Below are 19,057 nucleotides of genomic sequence, written 5' to 3'. Positions count from 1 at the left end.
ACAAATTATATGAAACACTAGAGCAACTACAAAACTTTAGAAGTGCAATATTTTAAACAAAAATTGGTCCCACTTGTATTCACGTTATCTTTTGTGTATGATGTTGACAAAGTCAATTTCAACATTTCTACTTTTAGTTATTGTTTTTTTTTTTATACAAACAGCAGCTAAGTAACAATGTCTGTTTTTCGAAAACAAAATCAGCACTTAAATCAATGCATCATCTATTTTTGGAATACTTTCTTAATTTACATTGAATATCTAAATAAAATAGCAACAGAAAGTTTACATTTTATACAATATAATTTTCTCAGGGATGATGAGCTGAAAGCTGGAATTTACAAAGTGTTTGCATCCCAAATTGCACCCTAATCCCTATGGGCCTTGGCCCAAAAAAAGTGCACTACAGTGCATTCGGAAATTATGGTTGGAAGAGATGGTTGTCCTTCTGGAAGGTTCTCCAAAGAGGAACTCTGACTATTGGGTTCTTGGTCACCTCCCTGACCAAGGCCCTTCTCCCCCGATTGTTCAGTTTGGCCGGGCGGCCAGCTCTAAGAACAGTCTTGGTGGTTCCAAACTTCTTCCATTTAAGAATGATGGAGGCCACTGTGTTCTTGGGGACCTTCAATGCTGCAGACATTTTTTGGTACCCTTCCCCAGATCTGTGCCTCGACACAATCCTGTCTCGGAGCTCTACCGACAATTCCTTTGACCTCATGGCTTGGTTTTCGCTCTGACATGCACTCTCAACTCTGGGACCTTATATAGACAGGTGTGTGCCTTTCCAAATCATGTTCAATCAATTGAATTTACCCAAGGTGGACTCCATTCAAGTTGTAGAAACATCTCAAGGATGATCAATGTTAACAGGATGCACCTGAGCTCAATTGCGAGTCTCATCGCAAAGGGTCTGAATACTTATGTAAATAACGTATTTCTGTCTTTTATTTTTAATACATTCGCTAAAATTTCTAAAAACCAGTTTTTCGCTTTCTCATTATGGGGTATTGTGTGTAGATTGATGAGGATTTAAAAAATATATTTTTTAGAACAAGGCTGTAATGTAACAAAATGTGGAAAAAGGGAAGATGTCTGAATACTTTCCGAAAGCACTGTATGTAGGGACTAGGGTACTATTTGGGAACAGTCACTCACGATAGGATCTCTGTAGATACAGCGTACCCTATCTTAATTTTTTCATTAATGTATTATTATTTACAGTGAGGTCACATATATACAGTATGCTGAAAGTTAGTCATGGCTATTATTTTGAAATAAGCCAAAAAAAATGGAAACAACAGAAATTGAAATAATACATATATCACTCAGTACACACATAGCTGGTAAGGTTTGTGAACAGTCCATTCTAGCATCAATAACTTATCCATACTGTATATTATGAAAAAAGTTTTGTATCGTATTTTCCATACTCAATCCCTACGCACTGTGACAGGAAAAGGACAGGCGAAAAAATAAAAAATCGAGGTATGAGTGTGTGAGTGTGCAATAACACATCTTGCGGGCCTGATATCGCTCCCGGACCTGGAGTTTGAGACTGCTGATTAAGGTTATGACCCAAAAGGCACCTATAGGGTACCATTTGGAATGCAGACTTATCCTCTAACAGGTTACTCCAGCACTACACAGACTCTCACAGGTCACTTGGGGACTTACTATACATTACAATGAAAAAGTCCACTAACAAATAACATCTAAGCCACTTTCCCAAACTTAGATTCTAAATCAGGGATGGGCAACTTTGATGGGGGTGGGGTCAACAAAAACTCATTATGAGAGGCCGCAGTGGCTCGCGGGCCTGCGTACCCACATCCATACCCACACATGCAGTCAGAGCCGGCCGTTGCCTTTTGGGGGCCCTAAGCAAAATGTTGCCCAATAATTCTACACATTTTGCCATGGGGCGGAGAGAAAAATATGCAGTTTTACTGCTATGTTTGTAATTTTTTATATGATCTCTGAGGGAGAGTGACTAACAAAATCAATGGGGCCCCCCCGGTCGGTAATTCAACAATGATTACTACAAGTTTAGATAGCTGGACGCTAGATTAACTTACAAAAAAAGAAAAATAGCTAATTAAGTGACTGTCACTAGCTAGGTTTCCATCCAATTGGCGACAGATTTTCATGCAAATATTCTAAAATCTGCCTAAAAAACAATATGTGCATTAACAGAGCTGTTTCTATCATTTACTTATTGTGGATAAAAGGCTGTGTGTGAGGATAGAAAATACAAGTTAAATGCATTTCCATTTCATTTTTAAATCTACTGATGGTGGTCTCACAAAACAAATTGTGTTATATAGCGAGTCTCTGATATTAGCACTTGCGCTCTAGCCAACAGCTCGCAGATACAGTGCGGGTATAGCCTACATGATGAGATTATTATGGACAAAATAACGAGATTACTTTGAATTGTCAAACGGCAGCCAAGCATCGATGATCTTGTCTCCAGAATAAGACCCCCGATATTTATTGGAAAAGAACATCAAGCTCATCACCTTGCACTTTCACCACCCTGTGAAGTTCATTATAACTTATTTCATCTGTAGCCTAATAAACGGCATGCTTTCCTGACGAGTCGTAATGGGAGGACAACACAACATGTAATCTCGTGAAAATAATGTTCTAAATGAATAGGAACAGAATAGTAACAGCTATTTTAAGCAAAATGTGAGACTATATACAGGTAACTGCCAAAATAAATCACTGGGACCGTGCTCCCACCCATCCAGGACATTTACTCGAAACAGTGCCTGAGGAAGACCCGCAGCATCATCAAGGACCCCACACACGAGCTGTTCACTCCCTTACCGTCGGGCAGACAGTATTGCAGCATGAGGTCTGATACCAACAGAGACAGTTTCTATCTACAAGCCATCACTGTTGAAAACACTTGAACTGGACTGACAACGTGCAATGACTCTACGCACCTTAGCACACATGCACTCACTCACCCACACAGACATGCACACACACACGTACACAAACAAACAAACACACACACACACACACACACACACATACACACACAAACACATTCATGCTACACACATCACAACTGCTGCTACCAGACTCTTATTATTATTGCAAAATACTGCACAATTTAAACACTTGCCCCCCAATCCCCCCTTCTCCAAAACATGTGTAAATATTGGACTCTAAATTGTGCCTTCCTGTATTATACTTATGCTAAAATGTTTATTCATTCTACTGAGCAATTTACTTTAGGTACATATTCTTATCTTTTATTATTGTTGTTGCATTGTCGAGAAGGAACCTGCAAGTAAGCATTTCATTGGACGATATATACCATGTCTATCCTGTACATGACTAATAAAATAATATAATAAAGGAAACACCAACATAAAGTTTCTCAATAGGGTGTTGGGCCACCACAAGCCAGAACAGCTTCAATGCACCTTAGCATAGATTCTACAAGTGTCTGGAACTCTATTGGAGGGATGCGACACCATTCTTCCACAAGAAATTCCATAATTTGGTGTTTTGTTTATGGTGTTGGAAAATGCTGTCTCTGGTGCCGCTCCAGAATCTCCCATAAGTGTTCAATTGAGTTTAGATCTAGTGACTGAGATGGCCATGGTATATGGTTTACATCGTTTTCATGCTCATCAAATCATTCAATGACCACTCATGCGATGTGGATTGGGGCATTGTTATCCTATGGGGGCATAGCCATGGTAGCCAAAATAATGGCCTGCCCAGCATTTTTATACATGTTCCTAATCATGATAGGTTTTATTATGTTGGCAGTTACCTGTAGGTGAATAAGCACACTGACTCCAAAACATCAGGTTAGTTGTGTAACATGTTTTGGTGTGTGATAAACAGGGAAGGAAAGGTGGAGGGCTGCTAGGGAAGAAAATAAGACAGAGAAGTAAGACACAAAGAGAGGTGAATAAAGATAAAATCAGGAGAGTGGGAGGGAGGAACATTTTGGTATTGGGAGAGAGAAAGAGTAGTGGATTGGGAAGTGAGCTGAATGGTGAAAGGCCAGGAAGAGAGAGTTTGATTGTCAAAATCAGATAGATGATGGGAGAACAGTAGATGGAATTAGGAATCGTAACTCATGAGTGACTTGAAGAGGGAGAGAATGGAAGAGTGATGAAATGCTGAGGTGAGAATAGCCTGAGATGTTGGATAAGTAACCCCTTGCTGCACCTCTCTGATTTGTCCTGTCACTGAAATACACTGAATCTATTATCACTGAACTAGTCTGATATGTACTATCACTGATATATAGTCACTGTGATTATGGCTATTCCTATTCTGGACTGGTTCCTGGGTACATGGTTCAACATAGAATATTGTCAGTTTGAAAGGCTTTTTAAATGCACAGACTGAGAAAAATTAAGACGTTTCTGGTTTTAGGGAAATATGAAAAAAATATTCTGTATCACAAATATACACACAGCATACAGCATATACAGTGCATTCGGAAAGTATTCAGACCCCTTTGACGTTTTCAAAATGTTGTTACGTTACAGCCTTATTAAAAGATTGATTAAATAAAAAAAATTGCTCATCAATCTACACACAATATCCCATTATGACAAAGCAAAAACAGGTTTTTGCACCAATTTTTGTAAATTAAAAATTTACAAATTTAAAAAATACCTTATTTACATAAGTATTCAGACCTTTTGCATCCTGTTTCCATTGATCATCCTTGATATGTTTCTACAACTTGATTGGAGTCCACCTGGGGTAAATCCAATTGATTGGACATGATTTGGAAAGGCACACACCAGTCTATATAAGGTCATACAGTTGACAGTGCATGTCAGAGCAAAAACCAAGCCATGAGGTTGAAGGAATTGTTCGTAGAGCTCAGAGAAACTCTAGAACCACTCCAATTTGCATACCGCCCCAACAGATCCACAGATGATGCAATCGCTATTGCACTCCACACTGCCCTTTCCCACCTGGACAAGAGGAACACCTACAATTGAAATCGGAAGTTTACATACACCCTAGCCAAATACATTTAAACTCAGTTTTTCACAATTCCTGACATTTAATCCTAGTAAAAAATTCCCTGTCTTAGGTCAGTTAGGATCACCACTTTATTTTAAGAATGTGAAATGTCAGAATAATAGTAGAGAGAATGATTTATTTCAGCTTTTATTATTTCATCAAATTCCCAGTGGGTCAGAAGTTTACATACACTCAATTAGTATTTAGTAGCATTGCTTTGTGATGGCCACTCCAATACCTTGACTTTGTTGTCCTTAAGCCATTTTGCCACAACTTTGGAAGTATGCTTGGGGTCATTGTCCATTTGGAAGACCCATTGCGACCAAGCTTTAACTTCCTGACTGATGTCTTGAGATGTTGCTTCAATATATCCACATAATTGTCCTTCCTCATGATGCCGAAGAACACCAGTCCCTCCTGCAGCAAAGCACACCCACAGCATGATGCTGCCACCCCCATGCTTCATGGTTGGGATGGTGTTCTTCAGCTTGCATGCGACCCCCTTTTTCCTCCAAACATAACGATGGTCATTATTTTATTTTATTATTTTATTTAACTAGGCAAGTCAGTTAAGAACAAATTCTTATTTACAATGATGGCCTACACCGGCCAAACCCGGACGACACTGGTCCAATGGTGCGCCGCCCTATGGGACTCCCAATCACGGCCGGTTGTGATACAGCCTGGAATCCAGGGGGTCTGTAGTGACGCCTCAAGCACTGAGATGCAGTGCCTTAGACCGCTTCGCCACTCGGGAGCCCATTATGGCCAAACAGTTCTATTTTTGTTTAATCAGACCAGAGGACATTTCTCCAAAAAGTACGATCTTTGTCCCCATGTGCAGTTGCAAACTGTAGTCTGGCTTTTTTTATGCCGGTTTTGGAGTAGTGGCTTCTTCCTTGCTGAGCGGCCTTTCAGGTTATGTCGATATAGGACTCGTTTTACTGTGGATATATATACTTTTTTACCTGTTTCCCCCAGCATCTTCACAAGGTCCTTTGCTGTTGTTCTGGGATTGATTTGCACCAAAGTATGTTCATCTCTAGGAGACAGAATGCGTCTCCTTTCTGAGCGGTATGACGGCTGTGTGGTCCCATGGTGTTTATACTTGCGAACTATTGTTTGTTAAGATGAACGTGGTACCTTCAGGTGTTTGGAAATTGCTCCCAAGGATGAAGTAGACTTGTGGAGGTCTACACATTTTTTCTGAGGTCTTGGCTGATTTCTTTTGATTTTCCCATGATGTCAAGCAAAGAGGCACTGAGTTTGAAGGTAGGCCTTGTAATACATACACAGGTCCACCTCCAATTGACTCAAATTATGTCAATTAGCCTATCAGAAGCTTCTAAAGCCACGACATCCTTTTCTGGAATTTTCCTAGCTGTTTAAAGGCACAGTCAACTTAGTGTATGTAAACTTCTGACCCACCGGAATTGTGATACAGTGAATTATAAGTGAAATAATCTGTCTGTAAACAATTGTTGGGAAAATTACTTCTGTCATGCGCAAAGTAGATGTCCTAACCGACTTGCCAAAACTATAGTTTGTTAACAAGAAATTTGTGGAGTGGTTGAAAAACGAGTTTTAATGACTCCAACCTGTGTATGTAAACTTTCGCCTTCAACTGTACGTGAGAATGCTATTCATTGACTACAGCTCAGCGTTCAACACCATATTACCCTCAAAGCTCCCTCTGCAACTGGACCCTGGACTTCCTGACGGGCCGCCCCCAGGTGGTAAGGGTAGTTAACAACACATCTGCCACGCTGAGCCTCAACACGGGGGCCCCTCAGGGAAGCGTGCTCAGTCCCCTCCTGTACTCCCTGTTCACCCATGACTGCATGGCCAGGCACAACTCCAACACCATCATTAAGTTTGCAGACGACACAACAGTGGTAGGCCTGATCACCGACAACGATGAGACAGCCTATAGGGAGGAGGTCAGAGACCTGGCCGTGTGGTGCCAGGATAACAACCTCTCCCTCAACGTGATCAAGACAAAGGAGATTATTGTGGACTACAGGAAAAAACTCCCGAACAGCTAATCATGGCTACCCAGAATATTTATGCTGCTGCTACTCTGTTTCTTATCTATGCATAGTCACTTTAACTCTACCCACATGTACATATTACCTCAATTACCTTGACTAACCGGTGCCCCCGCACATTGACTCTGTACCGGTACCCCCTGTATATAGCCTCCCTACTGTTATTTAATTTTACTGCTGCTCTTTAATTCTTTGCTATTTTTATTTGTTACTTATCTATTTTTTACTTAACACTTTTTTTTTTTTTCTTAAAACTGCATTGTTGGTTAAGGGCTTGTAAGTAAGCATTTCACTGTAAGGTTTACACCTGTTGTATTCGGCGCATGTGGCAAATAACATTTGATTTGATTTGAGACAGGATTGTGTCGAGGCACAGATCTGGGGAATGGTACCAAAAAATGTCTGCAGCATTGAAGGTCCCCAAGAACACAGTGGCCTTCATCATTCTTAAATGGAAGAAGTTTGGAACCACCAAGACTCTTCCTAGAGCTGGCCGCCCGGCCAAACTGAGCAATCGGGGGAGAAGGGCCTTGGTCAGGGAGGTGACCAAGAACCCGATGATCACTCTGACAGAACTTCAGAGTTCCTCTGTGGAGATGGGGTAACATTCCAGAAGGACAATCATCTCTGCAGCACTCCACCAATCAGGCCTTTATGGTAGAGCGTCCAGACGGAAGCCACTCCTCAGTAAAAGGCACATGACAGCCCGCTTAGGGTTTGCCAAAAGGCACCTAAAGGACTCTCAGACCATGAGAAACAAGATTATCTGGTCTGATGAAGCCACGTTTGAACTCTTTGGCCTGAATGCCAAACGTCACGTCTAGAGGAACTCGGCACCATCCCTACGGTGAAGCATGGTGGTGGCAGCTTCATGCTGTGGGGATGTTTTTCAGCAGCAGGGACTGGGAGACTTGTCAGTATCGAGGGAAAGATGAACGGAGCAAAGTACAGAGAGATCCTTAACGAAAACCTGCTCCAGAGCGCTCAGGACCTCAGACTGGGGCGAAGGTTGACCTTCCAACAGGACAAAGACACTAAGCACACAGCCAAGACAACACAGGAGTGGCTTCAGGACAAGTCTCTGAATGTACTTGAGTGGCCCAGCCAGAGCCCGGACTTGAACGTGATCGAACATCTCTGGAGAGACCTGAAAATAGCTGTGCAGCGATGCTCCCCATCCAACCTGACAGAGCTTGAGAGGATCTGCAGAGAAGAATGGGAGAAAGTACCCAAATACGTGTGTGCCAAGCTTGTAGCGTCATACCCAAGAAGACTCGAGGCTGTAATCACTGCCAAAGGTGCTTCAACAAAGTACTGAGTAAAGGGTCTGAATACATATGTAAATGTGATATTTCCTATACAATTGCAAAAACTTACAAAACCCTTTTTTTTTGCTTTGTCATTATGGGGTATTGTGTGTAGATTGATGAGGGAAAAAACAATTTAATTCATTTTAGAATAAGGATGTAATGTAATAAAATGTGGAAAAAGTCGAGTGGTCTGAATACTTTCCGAATGCACTGTATGTTTGAAGTATTGTAGCATATTTACATCAATAATATCTTAGCCATACATAATATGTAAAACGCTTTTTGACAACCTTGTTGAAAAGCACCCTGAAGGGTGGGACAGATCCCACTTGAATGTGAAATAGAACCGACTCCATTCCAGTTATTTTTGAAGCGCTAAAACTAGCCCTGATTTTGAACATAAAAAAAGAAATACACACTCGCAAAAACATAATGTGAGATCCCAAAAACTAAAATAACATAATAAACACAAAAAATATTTCACAATAAAACATTGCTTTAAGAATCTGTAAAATAAGTCTCCATCGTCTTCCAAGTCCTGTTGAAGTGAGTGATATTGTGCCGAGTCGAGTGCTGCTATATTTACAAAGCCAACTTCAGACCAGACTTTCCCTCCAAACAGGCAGTCTCAGCCAGCGCAGTCCCAATTCACTCCTTACCCCTTACCCTTGGCCCTAACCCTTCAATCTTTGCAAATCGAAAGGGTCTAGATAGGTAAACACAGTTTAGTGATGGAGCTTCCACCTTATTTCTTCGACCTTACAGATCTGCAATGGATAGTGACAGAATTGGGACGGGTTGATGATAGTCCTCTGGAGAGGGGCAATGGTTTCTTTAGACTTTCCCATTCTCTTAATGAAAAATCTGGAGAAAAAAAACAAAAATATAAAACCATCAATAACTGCATAATTATAGGATTTTAAAACATTTACCACACATGGTTTGAGACACTCACCCACATAATTTAAAAGTAAATATATTATATTTACACTGTTGTATTATACAGTATTGTATCTCTATACGCTCACCTGTCTGCTCTGAGTCGGAGAGGTGTGTGCGTGTGTCCTAGCCAGACACCCAGCTGTGTGTGGTGGTCTTCACCCCAACCCCCTGACTGAACCCCTGGGTGGTCACCATGGGGTCAAAGTTGAAGTCCAGCGAGTCTCCGTCCATCAGCGTATCGTGAAGAACAGACTCCATGTCACACTCAAACCTTTCGATGGACATGTCGTCTAGATCACTAGGCAGCCTCTCCTGATGATGATGGTGGTGATGGTGATGGTGGGACTGGGGATGAGCAGAGCTGTGACCTGGACCTGGCCTCCCATAACGATTAGCACTGCTGCCGTAGCTGGGTGGAAGAGCTCCGCTGTGGTGGGGACTGTGGTTGTGGTGGCCTGAGACTGGGTGACCACCACCACTGTGGGGCTGCTGCTGTAGCTGGTGGATGTGTGTCCTGAGGCTGGCTAGACGGGCTGGGCCCCCAGCCTGGCTCAGGCAGGTCAGGGGAATCAGGCCACAGCCGTTCATGGAGGGCCCAGAGGGGGGAGGGCCCTGGCCCTGGCCCCGGCCCTGGCCCTGGCTGTGGAGAGGCCGCAGGTGAGGGTGAGGGTGTGGTTGGTGAGGATGGGACTGAGGGTGTTGTGGGTGTTGGTGAGGAGGGGGACTCATCATCTTCACCTCTCCGTGCCCCCCCACCTGTCCCACCTGCCCCTGGCTGCTGTAGTTGGGCAGCATCCGCCCTCCTCCTCCTCTCCCAGACTGGGACACTACAGTCTCCATGGTGGGCATGGCCTCCCCACCACCACCACCCCCACCATGGGGATCTGCTACGTCAGAGGTCAGCAGCTCCTTTAGGAGCCCAGCGGGGCAGTTGTAATGGCTCCGGAAGGGTGCAAAGGACCCTGGAGGCTTGCTCTCTGGCAGCGTCTGCCTGGGGATGGGGGAGAGATGCAGGCTGTTCATCCCTGGCCCGGCCTGGCCATAGAGGCACTTCCTGTAGTCCTGCTGTTGGGGTTGGGGGTTCATGGAGGGGGAGCTATAGGGACTGTTCTGAAGCATGGAGGAGGGGGAGGACTGGGAGGAGTCGAGCCCAGACCCAGGCCCGCCACATACCACCAGCTGGGCTTGATTCTTGGGGGACAGCAGGTTGAGGTTGTCAAGGAGACTGTCCATGACATTCTCTGTTCCGTGGTGACCGTGATGATGACCACCCATGGAGCTGGCCAGGCCCACCTCTGATAGGCTGGGCAGGGTGGCCATGGAGGTAATCTTAGGCCCCACCACTCCAGGGTAGCCCATGTGGACGTCGGCCTCTGATAGGTCGACGTCCTGTTCCAGGAAGGGAGAGCGACGGCCGGAGAGGGTGGAGGCGTCGGAGGAGGCGCGTGTCCGGAAGGTAGTCCAGGCCTCGAAGTCATCGTTGCTGTGGCTGTGAGAGTTGGGGCTGCCGAGCCACTTGGAGTACTGGGAGCCTCCCGGGCTGTCTGCACCCCCAACTACCCCGCCCTGGAGAGCCACCTGGGGAGACGGGAGACGGACAGAGGTGAGCTCAGGTAGACAAAGGTACACAGGTGGACAGTCCACTGACACAAGGCTGACAGATATGCAGAACAACTCTGCACAGTAGGTAAAAGTAGAGATTGCTTTAGTTTCAGCACTTCATGGCATCTCAGATTAACCTATAATGGTCTAAGTGATGAGCCCCAAGCCTATTCACTTTTCCATATTGACAAACAAACACTGTAGAGGTGCTGAAATAAAGCTAATGATAGACAGTGTATGTTCTGTTCTGCTCCTTCCTACCTTCTTCTTGGCAGCCCGTCCTCTGCTCTTGGTGAACTTGCTGTTGTTGTCCATTGAGGCAGCTCTACGTCGGGGGGACTTCCCGCTCTTCCCTCCCTCTGGATTCAGCATCCACCAGGAGCTCTTCCCTGTCCCCTCGTTCTGCACACGAACAAAACGACTGTGGAGGGATAGATTGTGGCGGATGGAGTTCTGGAGGAGAGAGGGAGGGACAGAGTTTTGATTTAACATCAGACATATGTAATAACACCATTCAGGCTTTACTTGTCTTCAACATTTTAGGATATACTGTAAATTCCTAAAAGGAATTGCTCAAATAAGGTCTGTCCTCTGATTTCCGATGATGGTGTAACTTTGTCTTCCTCCCCAGTATTCTTCCATTAAATAATCCATATCTGACCTAATGTCCCTACGAAACACTTAATGGTGTGATGTGTCAGTGTGTGTTTGAGGGGACAATTCCAACTACTACTAGATCAAGTGTTGCCTCGTTACGGCAGACACACACACACACACACACACACACACACACACACACACACACACACACACACACACACACACACGTACACACGTGCACACACACACACATCCAGAGTCCGCACAAGGGCTGCCACAGTCCCAGCCGCTCAATATGAGCTACATAGAGGAGACATGGCCTATTGGGCTTGAACGGGAAAACTAATTTGCCATTTTCTCATACGAGAAGGAGGAGGAGTTGCAGAGTGAAATCAAAATAAACAGGCCAGACAGACAGACAGACGGACAGTGCCCTGCTCTACGCTGCATGTATATACACACATCCTTCCTAATGACATTTTGTCTAGCCAGCTTTTTCCACTCACACCCTGACGAGACCTGTTGGCAGAACCCCCGCTGGGCCTCTCTGGTGAGGGGAGGGAGGGAGGGAGGGAGGGAGAGGGAAGGAAGGAGGGAGGGAGGAAGGGAGAGGGATTAAGAGAAAGGGGGGGGGGAATAGGACATTTAAAAGTTGTAGTGTATTTGAGGATTAAAAAGGGTTCTGAAAGTTGTAATTTCCACTTTGACATTTCAGACTTGATTTTCTCTTCACAAAAAATGGATCAACCCCTACAAAAATGCCCATTAATTATAATCCACATAATAATTCACATTTCCTGTTGCTGCAGGTTTATTTTCCTGCTGTAGCAAACTGGCTCAAATTAAGATCCTACATCTGTAGGGAATATGATGCCATTTGGGAGTAACCTCTATTTAAGTGTGGTCTGATGATCCGGGACCTGCGATGGTTTAGGACAACTGACTATAGACCATTTAAAAGGCTTTTTGAGGAGGAGCGGAAGTGAACCCTGGAACCCCAAAGAACTTCCAGCGCATTTGTAAACAACAGCTTTTCCGTCGGGGCTGTAAATAGCTAGCTAACTAAGTCTAGTTGTTTTCTCAAGGTCAAAATTAGCTTTTTTGACCATATTATTCGCGGGTGGGATGGTCCTTACGTCCGGGGAAAATTGAAGTTTTTAGATCGAAGCATCGCAGTGTGCATCGATAGTAAAGTTAGCAGCAGCAGGAGGTGGCGACACCATGGTGCTGTGTAGCACACGGGTAAGTTGTTTATCAAGTTAATCATCCATTCTAGGTAATGTCAGGTAGCTAGCTACATCTAAATAGATAGACATCCATCCAATATTTGTTTTTTTTTATGACACAAAATGACAAGTTAGCTACCTAGCTAGTAGCTAAGCTAACTAGCTAATGAACTGATTTCCAGTCCCAAAGAGAGAACTATGACGACTGGTCTAATTTCTATGTTTCCTAACCTCAGATACAGAGATCTGTGAAAGATGGTAAACCCTTTCTACGGCTGAAGGTCCCAAAGAAAGTCCCAAGTCCTGGAGAGACTGAAGGGTATATCACCAATGGGATATATACTGTATACTACTGGTTTATTGTTATAATTGGTTGTAAGGACTACAAAAATAATGTTAAAAGTAACAATGCATAAACCTAGAACATGCATGGTGATCTAGCTTCTGGGTGTTCAGGTTTCTGTTCCAGACCAGCCCTGACATTCTGCTTATTATTTGTATTATACACTATTAATTTGAACTATTCAATTTTCTCTTGTTTTAGAGTAAGATTAATGTCTAAACCCACCAACCATTTACATTTTCGTTCTTTGTATGATATGAAATAAAGTGTTTAATTAAGTATAGTGTATTTTTTGGTTATTGAACATTCCCTGTTCCTGTTTTATTTGGTTGTCACTCACTCTCATTTTGTCTGATGATATTGCACAGATTTGCAGCTGCAGCTGATATCCTTGATCATTGGTGTGGGTGTAACAATCCCAGTATGGCTGACCTAGGATGCAACCCCGGTCCACAACAGCACTTCATACACACAAAGCAGCGTCCATTATCCATACCAAAACCTTGATCTTAGTTGGGCTAGGATAACAGTACTTTAGGTCTCAGGGCGGGTGACATCACCACATGATGGCAACTAGGGCTTTCTCACTTTGTATGGAACTCATACATTACATTGCTACTTTGCAGCCCATGTAAAAGTTACCCTTTCCTTGATTATTCACTCGCATCCTATCTCCTCAACTTTATTGTATTGCAACTGTATTGGAGGAGAAAGTACAAGGTCCCTCCCCTCAGACCTTCTCCAATGGGCTTTTAGAAGGAGACGAGGAGAGGAATCGAGGAAGGATGAATTGAGAAAGAGCCTAGCACTCACCTGTCAACTAGCTCACATGTGATACACACTCACTGACCTCCTCCTCCACATCAACCTCAGCAGCCAGCAGAGCAGACTGTGTGAACTGAGTCAATCTAGCACCCACAGAATTAATTTTGTGAGTATTTAATTCTGCTACATTGACTCCGATCACACAGTCGGTGGCTGAGTTATACTGTCGGTGGCGTAGGAGTAAGTGAAAGGGTTGTGACTGTAGCAGAGGTGAGTTGCAGGCGAGTTCTCGTAGCCACTGTGATGTGATGTCATCCCCCCCGAGACTTGAAGTAGTGTCTCCTCCTGTCTATCATGAATGCATCTATATTTTAATACTGTAAGCATCTCCTGCAACTTTGCGCCGATTTGCTTCCTTCTGCTACACTCATTGTCCTCCTTCTCCACTGGTTGGCATGCTAGCTACAACTGTAATTTGATTAGGGTTTGCGACCTGGCCCAGTCAACCATACAAGGATGGAACTCATACATTACATAGCTACTTATGCAGCCCATGTAAAAGTTACCCTTCACTGTGGTCTCTCTCCAGGGTATTTTTCTCTTGCTTCCACTATCCGTGCTCTACCCTTTTGGTTACAGTGGATGTGAGATTATTTATGGCATGCATGCCCAATGCAGACATGATGGGATTAGTATTGGCCTCGTGGGCATGTCCAATGCACCTGTCCATGTGGCTTGTCATTTCTATACTGAAACAGGATTTGCAAATCCTCACACATTGTTTACATTTTGCTGAAATGTTTTCTCCATTTGAAATGATACTATTAGAAATAGGAAAAGTACTTACACATCTGAGATAACCTGTGTGTGTTAATCATTTGCTAATAACTTGAAAGAAAAGAAAAGTCTGATTAATACTGGCAATATCAGTGTGTTAATTTTTTTTTCATTAGATAATTAATGAGGCGAACAATGTTGAAGGATACCAGATTTGACTTCTACAGCTACTGTACATGCCGTCATGAATTGGATTAGTAATGAAGGTCTTAACGATGACTTTCTCAGGAGAGAGACATTATTAGCAAATATCACTATCACGAGGGTGTGCAGAAAGGAATATGTTAAGGTTAATTTAATTTCAAAATACATGTTGGTTGAAATAAAGTTGCAATTTGTTTGCTTCGTGTAATTTATCATCATGGTGTAATTCATATGCAGTTCAACATTATCACCACAAGGTGTCCGCGCTAGCATTTGTATTATAAGCTTTACTACATGTAAACAAACCACTTGCTTGGTCTCGTAACGTGAGGTCATTAATACATGCCTAGCACAAGCTAGCGGTTCATTAAAACTACAGTATGTTTCTTAATTAAAACTAAGTGGGCAGTACACCTGGGTAAAATATAGTTGCGTTTTGGAGGAAGCAGATGAAGAGCTAAGAGAGACAGATTAGTGAGGGGGGAGAGAGGTTGATAGTGGGTTAATCCTGCTGCTAGCTAACAATGTGGCCGTCAAACATTGGACTCGTATGTTAGCTACTTTTAGTTTAGTTATATTGTTGGCTGTCGTGATAGAAATTAATCTATCTATCTGGCTAACAAGGTAAGCTGATCTTTCTCTACCTTCACAACGCTAGCTCTGGTTATTTGCTGTGCTAGCCAAATGTAACACCATCAGAGCAAACGGATAATAAACAGGAAATAAACATTGCTTGATGATTTTGTTTAGTGGATCTGGTAGCAACAAGTAAATGTGTGTATATAATTCATTTGTTAAAAAATAAATAAAAAAAGTTTGGATCAAGAAATACTAACTTATAATTTTGTGCTAGCCAACTAACTAGCTAGTTAGCAATTATGGTGCGCTGCAGGATTGGATGTTTACTGAGAAACCTCTTGGTTGCGCGTCCATATAGAACGTGTTATTGTTTTGACAGTTGAAAAGGTCTATAACCTTGTATACAATCTACAAAGATGTGTAGGTCTTTGAGGTGTGCACTCTGAGCCAGAGAGGGAGGGGAGGTGCTAGTGCTAGCCTTGCAGTGTGATTTAAACAAAATAGAGGGCAAAATATACGCACAAATATGCATACACACACAACCAATGGTTGTAATCCTTTTCACAATAGCTCTTAATAACACGTTTCCTGTAGAGCTCCACCTTGTTTCCCACAATGTTTCACCTATACAACCCTTTCCCACCCATCTATCAACTCCCCCTCACACACACTCGCATGCACACGTGCACACACACACACCCTAACTGCCTACACCATCAAACAGGCGGGCTGGGCAGCGTTACAAAAGACACCCAGAGAAACTGTTTGAAGAGCTCAGTAAACGACAATGGAAATAGATCCCAACGCAAACCGTTCCTCCGTCAAAAACACAACAATGAAGAACATAACTGACAAACAATATAGCTAGCTGACAGTAAGATTAGTTATAATTCACAACCACATAGCTATATGTACTGTATAATCTCACCACTCAGAACCAAATCTCAGGTGCAATGTTTTTCAGTCACAAGAGACTTTATACTGTATGAAAACAACGTTATGGTTTTTGGTTGAAGTGACAATGACAGTTAGTCCTATCTGGTGTATGTGACAATAAAACTTCCAGCCCGATTTGGGTAGGCCAGTGGGTTTTGTGAGGCAAGATCTGATTAGCCTGGCTTTACTCAGGAGGGAGTTTGAGGAACACTGTCTCCACATGACTCACTTCCCCTCTGCGTGTGTGTGTGTGTGTGTGTGTGTGTGTGTGTGTGTGTGTGTGTGTGTGTGTGTGTGTGTGTGCGTGTGTGTGCCTGGGTTGAGTTGAAGACAGTAAGTACTGGAGTAACCCTGCAAACAAGAATGAGTCATTAGGACGTCCCCAGGATGTCACAAAATGGTCACCTAAAGTCATCAGGACTTTTTGTCATGGTCGCCTGGAGGTTTTGCATAGTTCCCCGTTGGTCCCAGGGACGTCCCTGGGGACTTTTTTAGGACATTCTTGGGACGTTGTGTCATGGTCCCCTGGAATTTGTCTAGTTCCCGGTTGATCCGGGGGATGTCCCTGAGGACATTTTTAGGACTTTCTTGAGACACTGTGTCATGGTTCCCTGGAGGTCTTTGTCTAGTTCCCGGTTTGTCCCGGGGACATCACCTGATGGTCACAAAGAAACGTTCTCCCCCCCAATTTTGTATTTATTTACTCAGGGCACACACACCCTAGTTTCATTACACATCACCCCTTGTTACTGTTGCCAAGCCCATCAAGGCCCTGATTGGTGAACCAAGCTGATCCAGTCACACCCACAGTTTTCAATATAGTGTTTTCAACTTACATATTTGACACACTTTGACACCCATGATGTATGTTTAATCATACAGTAATTATTATTTAACATGTCCTCACCTTGGACTTGAACTCACAACCTCTTGGTTCACAGTATTCCAATCTTCCCGCTACACCACCATGTCTGTAACAATGACTGATTTTACCTGTAGGCCTATTCCTACACTTTGCACAGCTCTGTTAAAAATACACTGAAGAAAAACTATTAGATTTATCACAGGGATTCAGGAGTAACATTAAAACAGAATAATATGCCCCACCAACAACTCTACTGAAAACCCAAACTCCAATAAGTAAATTAAATCAATGAGAGAATAGTCAGATTAACTGATAACTAAAATAGCAGTGCATATTATATTATTTTGCTAAGTGCAGAGATGTTCTGACATTTTACAGACTTTGTGGATCAGCATACCCCAAATCCAAATGTTGTGAATTCAATCCCAGGAGGGGTCATATTGAAAAGTCAGTACTAAGTGATCATGCCAAATGTAATCATATTGTCATTGATTAAAGATTTTGTACACTATTTTAGCTGAACAGCGTACCACTTACCTTAAAACCCCCATACCATTTCATTACTTTACTTTTAATGGTTTGGGACACCTGGGACCGTCACATGACAAAAACCTCCAGGGGACAATGCCACAACGTCCCAAAAACATTCAGGGGACCTTCAGGGGACCATGACACAAATGTCCCAAGAATGTCCTAAAAACGCCCTTGGGACAAACCAGGAACTAGACAAAACCTCCAGGGGACCATGACACAATGTCCCAAGAACGTCCTAAAAACTTCCTCGGGGACGTCCCCAGGACAAACCGGGAACTAGACAAAACCTCCAGGGGACCACGACACAACGTACCAAGAGAGTTCAGGGGACCTTCAGGGGACCATGACACAAAGAAAATCTTAAAAACTCCCCCGGACAAACCGGGTACTATATAAAGGTCCCCCAGACAACGTTGCTTTCGGACCATCCTAAGGACTAGTAACATGAAATCGTGAGAACGTCCTAAAAAGGTCCTGACATGGTCCTCAGTGACATCCTGGGAACTTACAGGGAAGTACACAAAGGTCCCCCAGAGAACATTCCCTTGGGACCATCACACAACGTCCTTATAACGTTCTTAGAACAATCTTAATAATTCAAATCAAATTTCTGAACGTCAGTGGGATAAATTCACGCTTAAGGGACCTAATGGGAACATCACCAAATGTCCTCAGGACATCCCGTTTGCTGGGAAGAGCTGGAAGAGAACGAATACACACACACACTATGACCACCATTCTCTTTTTTTGTTCTAGCTAACTGTAAGGTCAGCAGAAGGATGTAAGTGGAAACAGCAGCACATACTCAAGTTTTAAGTTCCAAGTTTTATTGTCACATGCACAAGTACAGTGAAATCCCTTTCTTGCAAGCTTTTTCCCAACAATACAGCAATCAATAACATTTTACGAACTGACTTATTTGAAAGGTGCCACATTGAGTAAGGCCATTCTACTGCCAATGTTGGTCTATGGAGATTGCATGGCTAGGCGCTCAATTTTATACACCTATCAGCAATGGGTGTGGCTGAAATAGCCAAATCCACTCACTTGAAGGGGTGTCCACATACTTTTGTATACATAGTGTATATACAGCATCAGTGCCAATACCATATTTACAATGTGCAGGGATACTGGAGTGGTAGAGGTAGAGATGCATAATAATAATAATAATAATAATAATAATAATAATAATAATAATTTATTACATTTGTAAAGTGCTTTTCATTATACAAGAATAATCTCAAAGTGCAAATATACACTCAGAGGCCAGTTTATTAGGTACACTCATCTAGTACCAGGTTGGACTCCCC

The 19,057-nt window shown here is 43.1% G+C and overlaps 1 protein-coding gene across 1 annotated transcript in view; it reads right to left on the bottom strand.

The window, feature by feature from the left end:
- Positions 1-940: 940 nt before the first annotated feature.
- Positions 941-19,057, bottom strand: part of LOC311135625 (forkhead box protein O1-A-like) — a 90,328-nt gene continuing 72,211 nt past the window's right edge. The window contains exons 2-4 of the mRNA XM_084169655.1: positions 11,180-11,371; positions 9,403-10,894; positions 941-9,238 (exon numbers count right to left, since the gene is read on the bottom strand). Of these exons, the coding sequence (XP_084025781.1) occupies positions 9,440-10,894; positions 11,180-11,371 (1,647 nt within the window). The 3' untranslated portion in view covers positions 941-9,238; positions 9,403-9,439. The remainder of the gene's footprint in view (positions 9,239-9,402; positions 10,895-11,179; positions 11,372-19,057) is intronic.

The sequence above is a fragment of the Coregonus lavaretus genome, assembly GCF_964263955.1.
Source record: "Coregonus lavaretus genome assembly, chromosome: 10".
In the NCBI taxonomy this organism is placed as follows: domain Eukaryota; kingdom Metazoa; phylum Chordata; class Actinopteri; order Salmoniformes; family Salmonidae; genus Coregonus; species Coregonus lavaretus.
Note: the sequence above shows the minus strand (reverse complement) of the source record. Positions and strands in the feature narration are given on the sequence as shown.